Source organism: Sminthopsis crassicaudata, chromosome 5 (assembly GCF_048593235.1).
Source record: "Sminthopsis crassicaudata isolate SCR6 chromosome 5, ASM4859323v1, whole genome shotgun sequence".
Classification (NCBI taxonomy): Eukaryota; Metazoa; Chordata; class Mammalia; order Dasyuromorphia; family Dasyuridae; genus Sminthopsis; species Sminthopsis crassicaudata.
Window position 1 is genome coordinate 147112460 of NC_133621.1, and position 19902 is coordinate 147132361.

General features: G+C 33.2%; 1 protein-coding gene across 8 annotated transcripts in view; it reads left to right on the forward strand.

Annotated features, from left to right (window-relative positions):
* PTPN12 (protein tyrosine phosphatase non-receptor type 12) overlaps nucleotides 1-19902 on the forward strand; it is a 76272-nt gene that overhangs the window by 11076 nt on the left and 45294 nt on the right. For 7 of the 8 annotated variants that reach the window (XM_074268468.1, XM_074268469.1, XM_074268465.1 and 4 more), the window contains exon 2: nucleotides 18848-18956. The exons of the other annotated variant lie outside the window; for it this stretch is intronic. In XM_074268468.1, the coding sequence (XP_074124569.1) occupies nucleotides 18848-18956 (109 nt within the window). The remainder of the gene's footprint in view (nucleotides 1-18847; nucleotides 18957-19902) is intronic. 8 annotated transcript variants of the gene reach the window in all.

A 19902-nucleotide genomic window follows, 5' to 3' on the forward strand; every position in this document is an offset into this window, starting at 1 on the left:
ATTCCTTGTATTAATTTCTATGAAATACTTGAATAACAAAATTTAGTATATTGTACATCATAAAATAGGATCTAATGAATGAATTTCCAAATTGTGGGTTTTAAAAGAAGTATGTTTTAAAAACATTATGTCTTGAATGTTACAGTAGAGCTTTTCTGGGAGTGATTGTACATGTCTGTAATTCCTGCTACTGGGGACACAGAGGTGGTGATAAGGCCCTGGGATTCTAAGATACTGGAGGCCTTAAAATTCATAATTGGGTGACCACAGTAAGTCTGTCCTCATTATGAATATGAGGCCCCAGAAGCAGTGTTCTACCAGGTTGACTTAGGAGTAGCAAATTAGCTCTAGTTGTAAAACTATCAAGTTAAGAGTTTCTTTGCTTATTAGGTGTCTCAATTCTGGGTCTTCTTCTCCTTCTGTACCATTTAAACTTGTTGATCTTATTATTGTCCCTCTTTTCTGATTGATTCCCTTTCCAGACATAACTTCTCTGCTGACTTTAAATCTCTAGCTTCCTATTAGATTTCTCTAAGTAGATGACTGTTAAGCGTCTTAAACTCCAAAACTGATCTTGTCATCTTTATACCCAAAATTGCCCCCCTTTCAACCTCATTACTGTGGAAGGTACCACCATCTTCACAGTCTTCCAAGCTTGTAACCTAGGTGTCATTCTCAACTCTTCTCTCTTACCTCATCTAATGTATTGTCAAGGTCTGTCAGTTTTATCTTTCCTCATCTTGACACCTCCCTCCCTCCCCAAAGCTTCCCTCTGATACTGTTACATTTTAACATTAAATGCCTGGTAATTGCAAGAGCCTGTTTTTGTGTTGGCCTGCTACAAATCAGTCCATCCTCTTTTCAACTGTTCTAAAGCACAGGCCCAACCATGTCATATCTTTCCCTTACCTCCTACTACTTGATAGTCTCTACTGGCTCCCCAAACAATACTGTTTGGGGCTGAAAACCCTTTATAAATCAGCATCCTCTTACTCTTTTCAGTTGTGTTACACTCCACCACTACTCTTTGATTCATTGATAGTGACCTTGTTTATCTTTACACAAAACATTCTATTTTCTGACTTTAGGCATTTTCAATGCTATTTTCAATAATCCCAATAAAATTGGAAACTCTTAGATGAATGATTTTATTAAGCTGAATGATTCAAAAGGAGTGGAGGACTGGTATGGTTAATGGTTAGCAAGACTGTGAGCCTTTGACACACTAACTACTAATCATTGGTAAGAGATTTAATTCCTTAGATCTAGATATATAAGACTGAACTAAAATTTCACTTGAGATGGGGAGGAGGGGAATGCATCAAGTCTATTAGAACAAGCATTCTGAAGCAGAGATACATAATTTGCTTATAGTGGAGAATAGTTCCACTAGTCTGACTTAATTTTTTTTTTTTTTAATTACACAGACCTATTTGTATGTTTCAGTCTTCTCAATGTGTAGTTTAGAGAATACCAGACAGGGAATTTGGGAATTGTTCCAAGTCATAGATCCTATCATTTATATATTTACCTTGGTTAAGTCACTTTACTTTTTGATCTTAATTTCCTTATTTTCAAAAAGCTAAAACATCATTTTTGCTTTACAACTTCCTATATGAATTTGTGGGCAAGTCAGTTACTTGTAAAATAAAGGAGTCGAAATGAATGGCTTCTAAGGTCTCTTCCATTTCTAAATCTATGATTTTATAACTGTCTTAAAAGATGTCAAACCCTTTTCATCTACAAGTCTTTAATTCTGTGAATTAAGGAACATTTTATCTTTTCTTTATAAGATCTATAACATTAAATGTTTAGCCATTATCACAAATTGGACAATTTGGGTTATTTGGTAATATGGTAGTAAAGTGTGATATGTTTGGCAATTATTAAAAATCACATTCCTTGTTAATGTCAAAGTTGAGGAAACTGGTAAGGGGTAAAGCATTTCTTTTGTCAAAGTTAGTTTTTTTATTCATTTTGAACTTAGATAAAGATAAAAAAAATTTTTTTCATGTACACAACACAACATAAAAAGAGAATTGACTATAAAGTCAGTCGTTTATTTTTTAAATAGATCTTAATTACTGAGCACTTTCAGATAAACATAGGAAGTACAATCAGAACAGCGTATTTTTTACATGTATCAGAACAAAGATCACAGCTTTTAGTGACCAGAAGGAAACTAATGTGTTCTTTTTTCGACCATAAATGACACAGTAAATGGAGGATTTAGACTTAAGAAAAATCATTGAGATTTAAAAAAATTTATCATTTTGAAATAGATAATTTTGCTACTGTTCAAGAATTTGAAGGGGTGATAATACATTGATAAGCAGCTTACTGAATTTTTGCTCGGTCAAGATTTATGTTTTTAAAAAATTATATATATGCATATTTTCAGTCAGCAAACATCTACCCTCTCTCCATCCTACCCTGCCAGTCAATGACTTCATTGTAGAAAGAAGAGGAGTGCATCCTATAAGCCAGACAACAGATAGCAGAATTTTGATTGGAATGGTAGATTTGAATGGATCTGAAAAAAGGAAAGATTATTGAATAATGACTGTAGAAGTAGAATCTGGAAGTGACAATGGGGAACCAGAAATGTTGCAAACTGTTCCACTTCAACCAGTGATCTTGAGGAACAAGAGTGAAAATTTTTGTTACAAAACATGGAGGAAGATATTTAGATAGACACATTGGTGTATAATAGCAGTATATCCCAACAACTAAAGTACAATATAATTCATAGTTGTGTTTTCTTTTGTTATACTTTGACCATTTCTCCATTGAGGGTGTGTGTATTACTATAATAGATAAGAGCCAGTTTTCTTTACATTGTGTCAGAACTTTTTATGTGATAGATTATTTTAGCTGCACATGTTTTTCTCCCTTTTGTTTTTATTTTTAGAGATTAATGCTTTATTATGCAAACTCCTTTTATCTTTGTTTAGTTAAACTCATCAGCTTTGGTCTGCAATAATTTCCTCTATTTGATACAAAAGGTTCCTCTTTGTTGGAGATAAATAGTTTTCTTTCTCCCCAATTTTTAAATGATGTGTATTTTTAGTGTATTTACTCTAGTTGTATGAGATACAGACTCAATTATTTTTTCTCTTACTTCTCAGCAGTTTTCACTAAATTTATATTTCCCGATGTTCCTTAGACGGACTTTTTGCCTCATTTGTATCAGGTTCTATTGTTGGACTCTGTTTTCTTCTATTATTTATTTTTTCTCCCTCTTTCCCCGTCCCTTCTCTCTCTCTCTCTCTCTCTCTCTCTCTCTCTCTCTCTCTCTCTCTCTCTCTCTCTCTCTCTCTCTCTCTCTCTCTCTCTCTCTCCCTCTCTCTCTCTCTCCCTCTCTCTCTCTCTCCCTCTCTCTCTCTCTCCCTCTCTCTCTCTCTCTCCTCTCCCCTCTCCCTCTCCCTCTCCCTCTCTCCCTCTCCCTCTCCCTCTCCCTCTCCCTCTCCCTCTCCCTCTCTCCCTCTCCCTCTCCCTCTCCCTCTCCCTCTCCCTCTCCCTCTCCCTCTCCCTCTCCCTCTCCCTCTCCCTCTCCCTCTCCCTCTCCCTCTCCCTCTCCCTCTCCCTCTCCCTCTCCCTCTCCCTCTCCTCTCTCTCTCTCTCTCTCTCTCTCTCTCTCTCTCTCCCTCTCTCTCTCTCTCCCTCTCTCTCCCTCTCTCTCTCTCTCTCCTCTCCCTCTCTCTCTTTCCTCTCCCTCTCTCTCTCTCCTCTCCCTCTCCCTCCCTCCCTTTCCTTTCCCCCTTTATCTCTCTCTTTCTCTGTATCTCTCTGGGTCTCTCTGTCTCTCTTTCTCTCCAGTTCCAGAAAGTTTTTATGATTACTTTATTGAACTACAAATGAAGTTGGTGCAAATCCTATTATACCCTTTTTTACTTTGTAATTTTTGATATTCTTTCCCTCTTTTTTTTTTTTTTTTTTTTTTTTGAGAACTTTATGCCTATGTTTTTTGTTTTATTTTGGTTATTTATTACATTAAATCTGTAAATCAGTTTGGGAAGTATTGGCATTGATATTAATTTTTTCCTTACTGACATTAGGAGATGGTTATTTCTCTATTTGTCTAAAGTTGTTCCTTGTTTTTTTGTCCAGAAACAATTTTGAAATAGCATTCATATAGATTCATAGATGTTTTTAATTGCTTAATTTGTAAGCATTTAATGCCTTTCATGCGCTTATTATGTGTTTGTGGGCTTAAGAATTTGTATTCCATAACTCTAGATTTCCATACTTCAGTCTTGCTTTTAAAAAATTGTTTATTTGTGGCCTCTGTCCACTAAAGGTGCATTTGAAATCACTGACTTGGGAAACACTGAGGCTTGAAAAGGTGAAATCTAACCCTGTGGTAGTTGGATTTTCAAACTGTTCATTTGCCTGCAGTGAAATCAACTTCTGTGGATAGATGTGGTACATTTGTCCCATTTTAAAGGAAAGGTGTAGAGAAAAGAAAAGGATTTCCTTCTAAGTCTCTCTCCTTGTGCCCCTTTAGATTCTCTTATTTTAATATATTCTCAGTTATGGATACTTGACTGGAAATAATAGACATTTGAGTAACCATTGTGCAGCAATAACTAAGAGGCTGTTGTAAATGCCTGCACTTAAATTAAAAAATTAATAATATTTCATTCAGCAGGCTCCTGCTACATGCTGCATACTATATGCTAGGTACTGAGGATATATAAAGACAAGAAAATTAAGCCCTCTTTATTTTTATTGGTCTTATTCTTTTAGGAGAGACATGTACATATATAAATATATGAAAATTAAACTTTTTACAATCATATTAGTAGTTATAGGGAATCAGTAAAGGCTTCATATAACTTGAACTGAACTTTGAAGAAAACTAAGGATTCTCAGGTGCATATGAGGAGTGGTACATAGGATAGTGCATAGATGTTGGAAGTGGTAGATGGATTGCGTGTAAGGAATAGTAATGTCAGTTTGGCTGGATCATATTGTTTATAAAAGGGAATAATGATCTTATAAAGTATAAATCTTATAAAGAAAGGAAACTTAGGTTGGACGCAGGTTATAAAGGGTTTAAAATGTCAAATAGTAGATTATTTACGTGTGTGTGTGTGTGTGTGTGTGTGTGTGTGTGTGTGTGTGTAAATCATCAAGATAAGGGCCCAGTGGAATTGGTGTAGAAAGAGTAGTATGGTCATTTCTATATTTTAGGAAAATCACTTTAGCTGTTGTATGGAGGATAGAGTGAATGGAAGGGAGACAAGCAAAAACGCCCAAAAACCAACAATTAGGAAGCTGTTGCAGTAGTACATATAAGAAGTGTGTTGAGTGTCTGAAATAGTAAATTGTAAATGGAGAAGTTGTGATGGATTTGATATTCTATTTAAGAAAGAGGGAAGTTATCTTTTTAAAAATGTTATTTTTACATATATTCTGTATTTAACAAAGAACTTTACTTTATTGCTAAATTACTTTTCTCATTTGGGCTTTTTCATTTATCCTATGGGGAGCAGATCTTATGTTTGAGACAAACTTCCTGTAATTTGAAACAATTAAACCATATATAAATAGTAAAATAATGTCAGATAACAATATGTAGTTCTGAAATATTAATTGAAGCAGAGATAAGTGACTTTATCTAATCCACTTTTTCATTTTGTATATGAGGAAATTGAGACCTAATAAAGTTAAATGACCTGCCCAGGATAGCATATCAAATTGACAACTGAAATAGTGGTAGCATAGGAACTAGAATTCAGGTTTCAGGATCAGGTTTTTCTTCCTGAAAATAGCACCTTATTTCCTGCCTGAAAATGATTGCTCAAAATTAGTATATTGTATAGATAGCTTTAAAATTTTTTCTTATTTTTGTTACTCTTTTTCGATGAGGCAGTAGGTTTAAAAATATATCCAAATAATTCAAGTGTGTATCTTGAAGAGCATTAGATATTTGTGTGGTTAAATCACATGAAAATGTAACTAAGTAGATCCTTGAGCTTTTTCTGTAGTTCTAGCCTCTTTAACTCATTAAACTTTGATGGCCACTTTTGGTTCCTTGTCATTGGGACTTCATTTCATGTGGTGATGACATTTTAATCATAAACTATGACCATGCAACTGTACTTTTCTTGTTTAATACTTAGATATATATTCTTAATATAAGTTGATGGAACTGATGGATAATATCCATTGGTAGATAAGGAGGAAGTCCTGGTGGTAAAGAGCTGTTAGGTTTGGTGGCAGCAATATGTGTGTGTATGTGCCTGTGAATGCACACACACACACACATATATTTATGAGACAACTTGAATCCAGATCTTCCTGACTTCAAGGCTAACACCTTTTTCAGTAGACCAAACTTCCCTTTGTTTTGACTAATAGGCACTTAATAAAATGAATTATCTATAAAGTCATCTTTGAGATAGTGGATAGTTGGCTCCTGAACTAGCCCTAGGTTCAAGTCCTGATTCTGTCTGATAATGTGGTCCCAGGCCAGAGCATTTAACCTCTCAAATGTGATTTAAGATTATAAAATTTTGCTAAAAAGAGGAGGTCCTGCATTAGTAGGGGTAGTTCTTTACCAGATGTTGCCTGTCCCAATCAGATTACAGATTCAGCTCCTGTTCCCAAGTCAAATTGAATGGGAGTACATTCTCAGTGAACCAGATTTTTAGAGTTGACAGTTAAGTTATAAATTATATATAATTACCTGGTTCTGGCTATTTCAACACGTTCTCCCCTTCCCCCCCACCCCCTGCCTTTTTTTTTTTTTTTTTTTTTTTTTTTTTCCCCTGTTAGGCATTTGGGCTCAAATGACTTGCCTAGGATCACACAGCTTGTAAGTGTTTAAGATTGTCTTGAATGTGGATTTGGTCCTCTTGACTTCAAGGCTGGTATTCTGTGAACTGGGACATCTAGTTGCCTGCTCTACTCCCCTCCTGTTCCACAGATTTTAACCACCATTACAAGGTTAAAAGTTAGTGATAGTTGGTATATTAATGAATAGCAAAATCATAGATTGGTTGCTAAAGGTATTTTCTCCTGAATAGTTTAAATTTTTTAATTTAAAAAAATTGTTGGGTTTTCAATGATTAGTGGTCAAGAAGAAAGTAGTAATTTCTATTGTTATTGTGTATTTACTGATTCTTTGTATTTAATAATAACTAATATTTATATTATATATAATAATATAAATATTTGTATAATGTTTATATTATATTTATATAAGTTTGCAAAGCACTTTATATGTTATCTCATCTGATGTTCATAACGGCTTCATGAAGGGAGATACCATTATTTATATTCTATAGATGAGGAAATTGGCACTAAGAGGTTAAGTGATTTGTCTAAGTTCACAAAGCCAAGGGAGTATCTGAGCAGAATACAAACTCTTGTCTTTCTCATTCTCAGTTCAGTGCTATATCTGTTTAAGTATTCATTCTCTCTCCTCAAAACCCTGCTTCTGGTCAGTGTTAGTTTCTTTTGCTCAGTACGTTTTTATTTTTCCAAATACATGTAAAGATAGTTTTCAACATTCATTTTTGTAAAACTATGTGTTTTAAATCAATGTTAATTTCGAAGTTAGCATTAGATATTAAGCTACTTATGTGTTGAATTTACTCAGATTTCCAGTCCACACATATATGTGTACCTTCACTTTAAATTGCAGGGGCCTTGGAATCCCTAGCTCTTCTATATAATGCTCCTGTAATCGATTCTCCATCTTATTTACTGCAGAAGTTTTTCTCCTTTTGATTTCTCCACACATCTCTCTCTCCCTCCTCAACTGAGAGGCTCATTTATTTTATGGAGGAAATTGAGGCAATTCAACATATCCTCCCTTGTCTCCCTGCTCTTAATCTCTAAACCCCTTGATGTTATGCTCCACTCTTTTTTTCTTCTTTTTTTTCCCTTCCTTTACCCTAATTTATGACAATGGAGTGAGCTACTGCATTTGACATTGCTGATCATTTTTTCAGTTTTCATCATAATAACTCTCTGATCACTTCTCTACTATCTCTTTTCTTGGTTAGTCATCCAGATCCCACACTCTGTTGTAGTATCTCCTAAATGCTTCTGTTGTTACCTGCCTTCTCCAAGTGACTTTATTAGCTCCTATGCATTTAGTTGCATTTCTTTACCAGTGACACTTGGATATCTATGTCCATTTCTCTCCCCATCTCTCACTCTCTCAAGGTTCATTCTTATATCACCATTTCTTATTTGGCATTTCAAATTGCGTGTCCTGAAAATAGCTCAAATCCAGCAGGCCTAAAACATAACTCATTATTCTTCCACAAAAACCTACCTATCCACCCCACTTCCAAATGTCTGTGGATTGTGGTCTTGAATAATTATGGTCTTCCAGGTTTTTGTAACTTGAATGTTATTTTCAACTTCTCATTTTATCTCATCCCCACATAGCCATCAAATTGAAATCTTGCTGGGGCATTACCCTAATCAGAGTGTACACTGACTCCCTATTTCCTCTAGAATGAAATATGAACTCTTCTGTTTGCCTTTTAAAGCCCTCCACAATTCACCTCCAACTGGACCTTCTAGTTTTATGCATATTACATTCCTTCATATACTCCATAGTTTAGCCAAACTGGCCTTACACGTCTTTCCTCACACATGGCATTCTATCTCCTTGCCTTTCTGTAGAGTCTCTTGGTCCCTAAAGTGTACTCCTCCTTTTCTGCCTCACCAGTTTCTTTCTACATCACCACCTCCTATGGGACAGACCTTTCCTGATCTCTTCTCCACTTGGTAGTAATCCAACCTCTTTCCCCACTTTCTCTAACTTACCCTGTATGTTTAATGTGGTTTTGTATCTTCCTGTGTGTCTAAATTACTCAAAATTAATACTATATATAGAATGTAAACTTTCTGAGGGACAAGAACTAATTCATTTTTGTATTTCTGTCCACAGTTACTTAGTACATGGTAGGTATTTCATAAATTCTTATTCATTGATTTTGTGTGTGTGTGTTTCACATAACTGGCATTATAGATTTGGAGAAATAAAGAACCATCTTATCCTTTACAAATGAGAAAATTGAGGCCCATAGAGATTAATAAATGAGACCAGCTCAAAGCCACATTGAAACCGGTCAAATCTTCAACACATTGCTCTGGAGAATTAACTCATATTTGATTACTAGTCTTCTGCCTTTTTACATTTATAAACTGTTCTTTCCTCTTCTCTTTCTTTTAGATTGTACTTCTTTCTCCAGGGTTCAAGTTGGGATTTTTCTACTTAATCTTATTATCCTTTCCTTTCATTAAATATATATATATATATATATATATATATATATATATATATATATATATATATATATATATATATATATATATATATATATTTTTTTTTTTTTTTTTTTTTTTTTTTTTTGCTGAGGCAATTGGGGTTAAATGACTTGTCCAGCTAGGAAGTGTGAAGTGTGTGAGGCCAAATTTGAACTCAGATCCTCCTGGCTTCAGGGTTGGTGCTCTATCCACTGTGTCACCTAGCTGCTCCCTCATTAAATATTCTTAAAGCAGAGGTTCTTAATTTTATGTAACAGAACCTCTTGAAGGTCTGGTAAAACCTATGGATTCCATCTGAGACTAATGTTTTTTATATGTATAAAGCAAAGTACAAAGGATTTCAAAGGAAATTATTTATATTGAAAGTAACTTATCAAAAGTTTTAAAAATAACTTCACAGACCCTAATATAAGTGCCATTCTTCTAGAGTGTTTTGTCTAATCTCCCCTTTGCTTTAAGTACATTTTAACTTTGTATTATACTTAATTGTGTACACATATCTTTGTTTCCTCAAAACCCCCACCCCAGTAAAATAAAAATTTCTGGAGGTCAGTTGGCATTTCATTATTGTCATTATGTTCCTTATTGTTTATGTGATATCTTGTACATAACTGGTGGGAAAGTGCTTATTAGCATATGCTTTTTAAATGAAGTAGCCATGTCAGCAATTATTTATTATTTCAGCAAAATTTATTATTTCATAAGGCTGGCATACAGACTAGCCCTGGCATACAACAGGTCTGCAAAAGTGATCTTTGCACAACAATATCAAGATGTGATAATGTATCTTCAGAAGCAGAGATAGAAGTTTTGACTATCTTGTATATAGTTGAAGAGACTGAGGCCAAATCTCTAATGTATATTGTCTTTAATATCCATGAATGTCATCATCAGTGTGACATCTTTTAATATAAAGGATAATTGTTTTTAAGCTTTAAAATTAACTAATTAAATGTGTTATACATTGTTAGTAGAATATATTACCACACGTTTTTATTTTGCCATGACAATCTCATATTGCATATCTCATGACAATCGATTTTGATGTTTTCTTCCATTTTTGATTGTCTTGCTCATGGAAGTAATGTAGAAAAGTTGCAAGTATTAATTTCTCCAGCAGTGATAAATTGGATTTTTCCTAAGTTCTGAATCTGCAGTAGTTTTTCTTTTTTAGAATAAGGGAATTTCAGAGGAGTAAGATTTTTTTGTGCTTTGTGCTTGTAAATGTTTTTCCACAGTTATGTGTCTTCTTTAGTTCTAGTACTTAAATAACTTCATAGACTGACTTTATAAAACACAGCCTTAAGCTTGATGCATAATATGTTCATATATTCTAAATGTTGTGTCTTTTGTTTGATATAAGGAAGATAAAATTAATTCCACTTTTGTATTAGGATACTTATATATATATGTATATATAGTTGGGTAGTAATCCAACTGAACTTGAAGTAACAGGTCATGAGTTTAAAATGCCAGCTCTGTTGCTAACCTGTGTGATCTTAGAAAAGGGATTTAACTTTTGGGGGGCTTAGTTTATTCATTTCTGAAATGTGAAGAGATTTGACCAATTAACCTCTCAGATCACTTAGAGTTTTCTACTTTTGATTCTAATAATATTGCAATTATTTGATTAAAAAAAAAAAAAACATTCATTCTTTCAGGGAGAAACTTCTTGTTATTAAAAGAATTTAGAAGTTTTCCTAAAGGCAAGCTAGCCTATCCTCATTCAATTTTGGGCCCAACTGATAATCCATTTGCAATCTTAAGTTTGTCCCATTTCATGAAATACACTGTTGAAGGCAATCTTTGAGTGATCCTCCAAACTAAATCTCATTATCTAAACAATTCTTTATTTGATTTTCAGCCTTCCCTTCCCTCCCAGGGTTAAACCAAATGCTATCAGTTGATAACAGATTGCATTTAGAAGAGCAATAAAGTTGAGTGTCAGCACTCTGTCAACTACAAATAGGAACAGTTAGGATCTGAAAGACTTCAATACTTAAAGAAACTTCTCTTAAACTCATATTTACATGTTTGTTTGTTTGTTTCCAAGGCTAAGATTCTACAACATTTTCATGCACTAAGTTTTAGTAGTTCTGAATATTAAATATTACATTAACTTACGTTGTATTTTAAAACATCCCTATCTTCACTCCAAATATTTGGATAAATTAAGCATATTTTATATTTTTAGTAGAGCATACTTAGATAAATTCTCTTTGTCTAGAATCATTCTCACATTTTGAGATTCTGTCATAACGAGATTATTTACATGTATGTTAGACCACATTGATGTTTTTCAGTTACTAAAATTTGCTTCTTCAAAAATCAGAACAGTAAAGTATATTGGCAAGGGAACATGCTATTAGTAAGATTTATTCATTTTGTATTTAAGGTTACTTCCTTTTTTAAAAGGAATTTTAAATTTTTATATAGTTTAAATATATAAATAGAAGAAGAAAATAAAAAAGTGAGACAAAGCTTGAGTTAAAAATCTATGCAGTCTTGGAGGAAGATGTACCTACTTAGGGATATAATCACAAAGTTGTTTTTTATTTTGCTTTTTAAGCATATTGCATAACAGTTCTGTCATAAGTCTATGAAGCTTAATAAGTCCAAGGATTATTAGCTTGGTTTTAAGGATTTTATTTTAGGAAGACAAAGTTCTGAAAGTGATTTGCCTGTGATTGCACAACTAAGTACATTTTAGAAGCAGGATGTGAATCCACATCTCCAAAGCTTTTTTTATGCCCTTTCTCTCAGTATGATTTTATATTTGCTTCATACTAAAACTTTCAAGGACTTAAGCAATAAAGGATAATTGTTAATGACCTTTGTTGTAGGGTAACAGTACTAAAGTTGATTCTGTAGTTACAATATTATTTTAACCAATCTTCTCTGAACATTAAGAATGCATTAAGTCTGGAGATGGTACTGATTTAATAGTTCATATTAGTTCATCAGTAATTTATTAATTGGAAATGATCTGCAGGGTACTATGGTTTTTCGCTGTCCAAGATCAAAAAAAAGAAATTAATCATTCTCTTCAAGGAACTTAGATTATATTGGAATATGAAAAATAGCAAAGTAAAATACTAAAAAGTATATTGAAGCCAAATTTTAGAGGCTTATGAATGCATGGACTCATGAACTCATATTCAATCAAGTAAATAGGCCATAAGAATCTTTTGACTGACTTGAGTTGTATTAAAAAGATTGTACACAATACTGTGAAGTGTAAATTGTATGGGAGAGATTGGCATTGGGAATATCATTAGGAACCATCTAATAATGGTTATAATAGTAGTAAAGACCTGACGTGTGCTTACACTGTGAAAAGAAAAAAAGGGAGCATTTTTCCATCTGAGTTGAGAAATTCTCATTGTAAAAATAGTTTTAAGGTAGAATACCGGGACTTAATAACTGATTAAGTGTGGTTTGAAGTGGTAAAGAATAAGCATGAATTAGGTTTTTTAGCCTGTGAGATTAAAAAAGTGGTGATGTTATTGATAGAACTTTAGGAATTAGAAAAGGAAGGAGTTATAAGGAAAAAGGAATTTAGGAAGTGAAATGGAGTTTTATCATTCTGTTTAATAAAAATATAATAAATCAGTTTGAGATTTGGTAATACAGCTGTGGGGAGATGAAGTACTTGGTGGTCATCTGCTTATTGGTGATAGATAAAACCATGGGAGTGGATGAGATTGTTAAGAGTAAAGAATGTATAATATAAAGAAAAGATGAGAGGAACAAAGTGAGAACCCAAGTTTTAAGTGATAAGTAGAAGATGAGACTTGCAAAGGAGATGAAGTGGCTACATGATTATAAGGAGAAGCAGGTGAGGAAAATGCTAAATTATAAAGGAAAATGATGTTACAGGTGTCAATCACAGAAGGGCCAAAGAAAATGAGAACTGAAAAAAACATTTGATAAAAAAAGAGAGTCATGTTTCCTTTTGAGGATGGATAGGGTGAAAGGAGAAAGCAGGATAACCAGGGGAAAAATAAGATGGAAAGAAATATACAGTAATCATAACTGTGAAAAAGTTTTCACCAATATCTCTGATAACTCATTTCTCAAACATAAGGAGAATTGAATACAATTTATAAAGATAGGAGCCATTCTTCAATTGATAAATGGTCAGAAGATGTGAACAGATTTGAACAAAGTAATCAAAACTATTTATAGCAATATTTTAAAAATGTTCTAATTTACTAATGATTTTAAAAATGCAAATTAAAACAATTGAGGTACCACCCCAAATCTATCAGATTGGTTAATATACAGAAAAAGGAAATGGCAGATATTGAAAATTGAGAAATTAAGGCAGGTAGAGTTGTATCCCAGAGATAAAAATTTTAAAAGGTGTAAAGGACCTATATGTACAAAAATATTTGTAGCAACTCTTTTAGGAATGACAAAGAATTGGAAACTATGGGGATGTTCATTAATTGGGGAATGGCTAAACAAGTTGTAGTATTTTCTATTAAAAAAAGATGAGCAGAGGTTTTTTTTTTTGTTTTGTTTTGTTTTGTTTGCTAAGGCATTTGGGTTAAGTGATTTGCATAACTTTACATTGACTGTTTTTCCTACTCTCCCTAGTATGCCCTTCCTCTTCACAGAATCCCTTGCTTTCTTCTAAAACTTAGCCTAAGCACCAGCTTTACCATGAAACCTTTCCTATCCTCTCTCCCCCCCCCAAGCTACTACTAGTTCTCCCCCTTCCAAAACTGCCTTATATATATTTAGCACATATTTATACATGTATGTTCCTTCCCCAACCCATAAAATAGAATCACCTAAAGGAAAAAGAGACTTGTTTTATTTTTGCCTTTTTTATTCCAGTGCCCATTATAATGTCATTGTGTATATGTTTTTTTTTTTTTTTTAATTTAGTTTTTTTATAACTTTTTATTGACAGAACATATGCTTGGGTAATTTTTTACAACATTATTGCTTGCACTCACTTCTGTTCCGACTTTTCCCTTACCTCCCTCCACCTCCTTCCCTAGATGGCAAGCAGTCTTATACATGTTAAATATGTTCTATAGTATATCCTAGATACAATATATGTGTGTAGGACCAAACAGTTCTCTTGTTGCACAGGGAGAATTGGATTCAGAAGGTAAAAAATAACCTGGGAAGAAAAACGAAAACGCAAACAGTTTAGTGTATATGTTTTTAAAAGAAAAATTGAATCAATTTTTAGGTACCTACAGTTTTTTTTTTTTTTTAATTTTTTTATTAATTTTTATAATTATAACACTTTCTTTGACAGTACATATTCATAGGTATTTTTTTTTTTTAATACATTATCCATTGTACTCCCTTCTGTTCCAAATTTTTCCCCTCCTTCCCTCCACCCCCTCCCCTAGATGGCAGGCATTCCCATACATATTAAATATACCTACAGTTTTCCAAGCACTGCAAGGTGCTGGTAATATAAAGATTAACTAGATTATATTCTAGCAGAGCATATGAATTTAGTATTTTAAGGTTCGTAATGCACCATTATGTACATTAACTTCATTTACAAGGGATTTCAGAATTTTAAAAATTCAGTATTGGGAGGGACTAAGAGAAGCTTAATGAAATCTTGTTGACTGATGAATTAAAGGTATTTCTTAAAACAGTTGAAGATAGGTAGAACAAGTATTAGCTTTCCCATTATACACATGAAACAATTGAGTTTCTGAGAACTTTTGCTTTTCCCATGAAGTATACTTATATTAGGCATGGTTGTGGGAGGGGAAAAGACATGATAGAATATTTCGGGCATTTTCCCCACTTTCAATAACACATGGAATTGCTAGGTTTCTCTTTTCTTCCTTACTTGGAGAATAAAAAAATATTCTTATGTAAAATTCCAGATGATGTTGACACTATAAGAAATTTCAGAAATAATACATATTTTGGTAAGAAGACAAAGAAGGTATAGAAATTATAATTTAATGTATAGAAACCCTGCTAATATTTTTGAATTAAATCAAGAATTTTAAAAATTGTATCTTAGTGATTTACATTTTTCTTTTTGGACATATTTTCTATTAATGTATTCATTAGGGTGTTTAGAGAACTATAGTACTATAGGAAATCACAAATGTAGGAAATTTCATATTGGCCCTATTCAGTTCATGATTCTAGTTAGATTTTTCAATTACTATTATTATTAATTTCAAAAATATGATTCTGTTCTTTGTAGGGAGAATGAGGGAGAAGGACAAGTCCAGAAAAATCTCTCAACAGCCTAGCAGATGGCATTCATCTCACATCTTATATTATACATCTGTTCACTTTTTTTCTCCATTCATATGGTGTATTAAAGGAAAGAAAATCAGTAAAGAAATGTTTCTTTCCTTGTAACAGTTTTTGAGTAAGTAAACTCTATTTTAAACAGTTAACCATCCTGCAATTTTGGGAAATGGTGAGGAGCAAAAGAACTAATCTGCTCCCTACAGAAACAGCAATGCTTGTATAAAATAAGATTTTTTTTCCTCCTGTTCGTCCAACGTAGACACTTTCTCAGGCAAATGGCAAGTTGCAAAGCAGTGAAGGTCATGTATGTTCAGGACAATGAAAGATATGTAAAGTAAAATAGATTAAGTAGCTGTGGTAGACAAATGACCAATTAACTTGGGTTTTTTTTGGGGGGGGGGGTGAGACACTTGGGTTAAGTGACTTGCCCAAGGTCACACAGCCAGGATATGTTAAGTGACTAAGATCGTGTTTGAACTCAGGGCCTCCTAAGTTCGGAGCTGGTCCTCTATCCATTGCGCCATCTAGCTGTCCCAAGTAACTTCCTTTTTTGTGTGAAATTATTGGTCTCTTTTATATGCCAAACAGAAAAGAATATTTAAATTATATCTTGACTTGGCATCAACTAAATAATTTTTTTTAATAATTTTTATTTACCAGATATATGCATGGGTAATTTTACAATATTGACAATTGCCAAACCTTTTGTTCTAATTTTTCCCCTCCCCCCCCCAGATGGCAGGTTGACCAATACATATTCAGTATGTTAAAGTATAAATTAAATACAATATATGTATATATGACCAAACAGTTGTTTTGCTGTCCAAAAAGAATCGGACTTTGAAATAATGTACAATTAGCCTGTGAATGAAATCAAAATGTAGGCAGACAAAAATAGAGGGATTGGGAATTCTATGTAGTGGTTCATGGTCATCTCCCAGAGTTCTTTTGCTGGCTGTAGCTGGTTCAGTTAATTTCTGCTCTATTGGAAGTGATTTGGTTCATCTCATTGTTGAAAATGGCCACATTCGTCAGAATTGATCATCATACAGTATTGTTGTTGTTGAAAAAACGATCTCCTGGTCCTACTCATTTCACTCAGCATCAGTTCATGTAACTCTCTCCAGGCCTTTCTGAAATCATTTTGTTGGTCATTTCTTACAGAACAATAATATTCCATAATATTCATATACCATAATTTATTCAGCCATTCTCCAATTGATGGACATCCAGGTAGTTTCCATCAACTTAATAATTTTGATGTGAATACTTTCAATGTCTCTAAATATTTTTTTTAAAACAGGAATTGAATGGAATTTAATTTCAGTGCTATAGTTGTAGAATTTCAACAACTTAGAATATTAACTTTTCAGTGCTTTTGAAAGCAGGAAGTTTTATTAGTGACAGAAGTATTCAAGCTCAAAGAATATCCCTGTTGCCATATGTGGTAAGAGTTTGTCACTAACCCACAAGCTGCTTCTGTAGTAACAGTGAATAAGCAGAATTGGTCTTTGTTGGGCCTTCATAAGAGATATGAAAAAAAAGCACTATTAAAAAATGCATCCGAAGTAATTTGTATTACCTAAAGAATTTAAGAAATAAATTCAGATATGGGTGAGGTTTTGTTCTGTTTTCAATTGGAAGCAATTTGGAAGAATTTTAAGACAAATAGCTGCTCATGAACATTAAGTGAGTTGGATGTAGGGTTTTCACATTAATGTTGGAAATAGGACATTGGACTAGATACAGAGGATGTAGATTTTTAGCTACAATTTTGAGCTCTCCTATTTGAACAAGTCCTGATTTCCCTGTAATTACCTGAGTTTTATTGTCTATATGTAAAATAAATAAGGTAATGTGTGCATAATAGTCTTACAAAAATATTGAGGAAAATACATTTTAAATCTGAAATTCTGAGTTTGAAAAGTGCTCCAACTCTTGCTGATTATAAAAAATGACACATCCTATTTCATTTGTATGCCATCCCCCAACTTCCTGTACACTGTCATACTTTGGAAAAATGGAATCATAAGTCATTCAGCATTTCTTAAATGTGTGACGTATACTAACGCTGTATAGAGTATATATAGAGTAGGAAATATTTTGTTACTTTAGATCCATAATCTCATGGATGGGAGAATTTTTTTTCCCCCGATGGTACCTATCTCATTTTGTTAGTACCTTCCCATAAAAATCTTTCATGGATTCCAATACAGGAGAGGCCTTCTATAGGATATTGTTCTGAGTTCATTTGATGTGCAGAGCACTGTAGTAGGGCACTGGGTACAGAAATAAGGTACAAAGACAAGGATGGTAATAATTCTTGCACCTTTCAGGGCTTACACAGAGATGATAACCTGTTCTTACACAAGGAGACAAAGTAATTTCAAGAGAGGAAGAGAGATTGCTTCCACCTTAAAGAGGTCACAAAAGGCTTTGTAAGGGAAGTAATGAAGCTGTACTTTAAATGTAGTAGGATTCTAACAGGTGAAACTCTATAGAGTCAAGTGCATTCCAGATAGAGGGCAAAAGGCATGGACGTATTAAATGAGCCATAATGTAGAGTCTACTATGACAAATATTGATGGTATAAGTATAGATAAATAATACCAAAAAATGGGAGGTGAATCATAGAAAACTTGAAATGGCAGGTTGGAAAGGTATAGCCACTAGAAAAAAAATTTTTTTTTAGAAGGGTAGATGCATCTATTTGAAGAATATATATCAGCATGGTAGTTGTGATTAAATATGGGAGAGACAGGAAATAGGAAGACCCACTTAGATGAGGTGATAGATGATGAGAGAAGGGGACAGATTCAAAATATTGTGAAAGTATCAAACAGCAAGACTGATAGCAAATGGAAGGTGAAGCCCCATGGAAAAGTCAAGGAATACTTTTCATGTTTTTATGAATATCAACATGTCCCTTTCTGTCCTTTTGTAATCCTTCATTCTAACTATAGTCAGCCAATTGCCTTTTCTCCTTATATATATCTGGAAGACTTCAGATCTGATGGTATACTTTTGAATGTCTTACCTCATTTTAGAGTAAAATCCTATTCCCTTGTTTAGTTATAAAATTAGATTTGCTTTGAAAACTATCACCTCCTTGAGGATGGGAAAGGGTGAAAAGAATACTTTGAATCTATAAGCATTTTGGGAAAATGTTGTAGATCCAGATTCTTTTTTTTTTTTTTTTGGCACCCAATCTGTAGGGCTAAAGTTAATAATTTTCTAAATGCATTAAATACTTTATATATGAACATACTTGACAAATTTTTTTTTTTCTTCCTAGCGATTAAGACGATTATCTACCAAATATAGAACAGAAAAAATTTACCCAACAGCTACTGGAGAAAAAGAAGAAAATGTTAAAAAGAACAGATACAAAGACATATTACCGTGTAAGTTTGAATTATCTTTCACCAAAACAAATAAAAAGTGCTAATTATTTTTGTGGCCTCATCAGTTCCTTTTTCTGTTGCTTTAGATGTCTAAATTAGGTATTTATGCTTTTGTCTTAAAAGTTCACTCTTATGACAGTTACATCTAAATTGAAGTATTGCTTAAATGTGTATATTTCCTTTTAAAGCTTATTTTTTAGAATTTTTCTTATAAAATGTTTTTAAAAGTTTATTTAGATACTTTTAATGTTAATTTCTTAATTTTAATTTCTAAATTCTTTTCTTCCTTTCCATATCCCCTCCCACGTTAATAAGGCAAACTACATATCAATTATATGTGTGTTGAAGTTACGCAAAACATTTTTCCATATTAGCCATGTTGCCCCAAAAAAAAAAAAATTAAAAAAAAAATGATCAGGAGACCTCAAGAAAATGAAAAAAACATTATGTTGAATCTGCAATTAGAGTTCATCAGTTCTCTCTTTGGAGGTAGATAGCATTTTTTCATCATAGATCTTTTAAAATTGTCTTGGATCATTATCTTGATTAGTTAAATCTTTCACAGCTGATTATCATTACAGTACTGCTGTTACTGTATAAAATGTTCCCTCGGTTCTGCTTACTTTACTTTGTATCAGTTCATATAAGTCTTTCAGGTTTTTTGGAAACTATTCTGCTCATCGTGTTTTATAGCACAGTTGTATCCATTACAGTCATATACCATAACGGGATCAGCCTTTGATGAGTGATGTCCATTGATAGGCATTTTTTGAAATTTCCTCCTCTTTGCCACCACAAAAGAGCTGGTATGAATATTTTTGAACTATAGATAGATCCTTTCTCCATTTCTTTGGCCTGATAATAATTTTTTAAAAACCCTGAAGTTCTAGTGGGAAAATCTTTTTTGTGAAACTTTAGAGGCTCTTCAGTTAGGGAAACAAGGTGT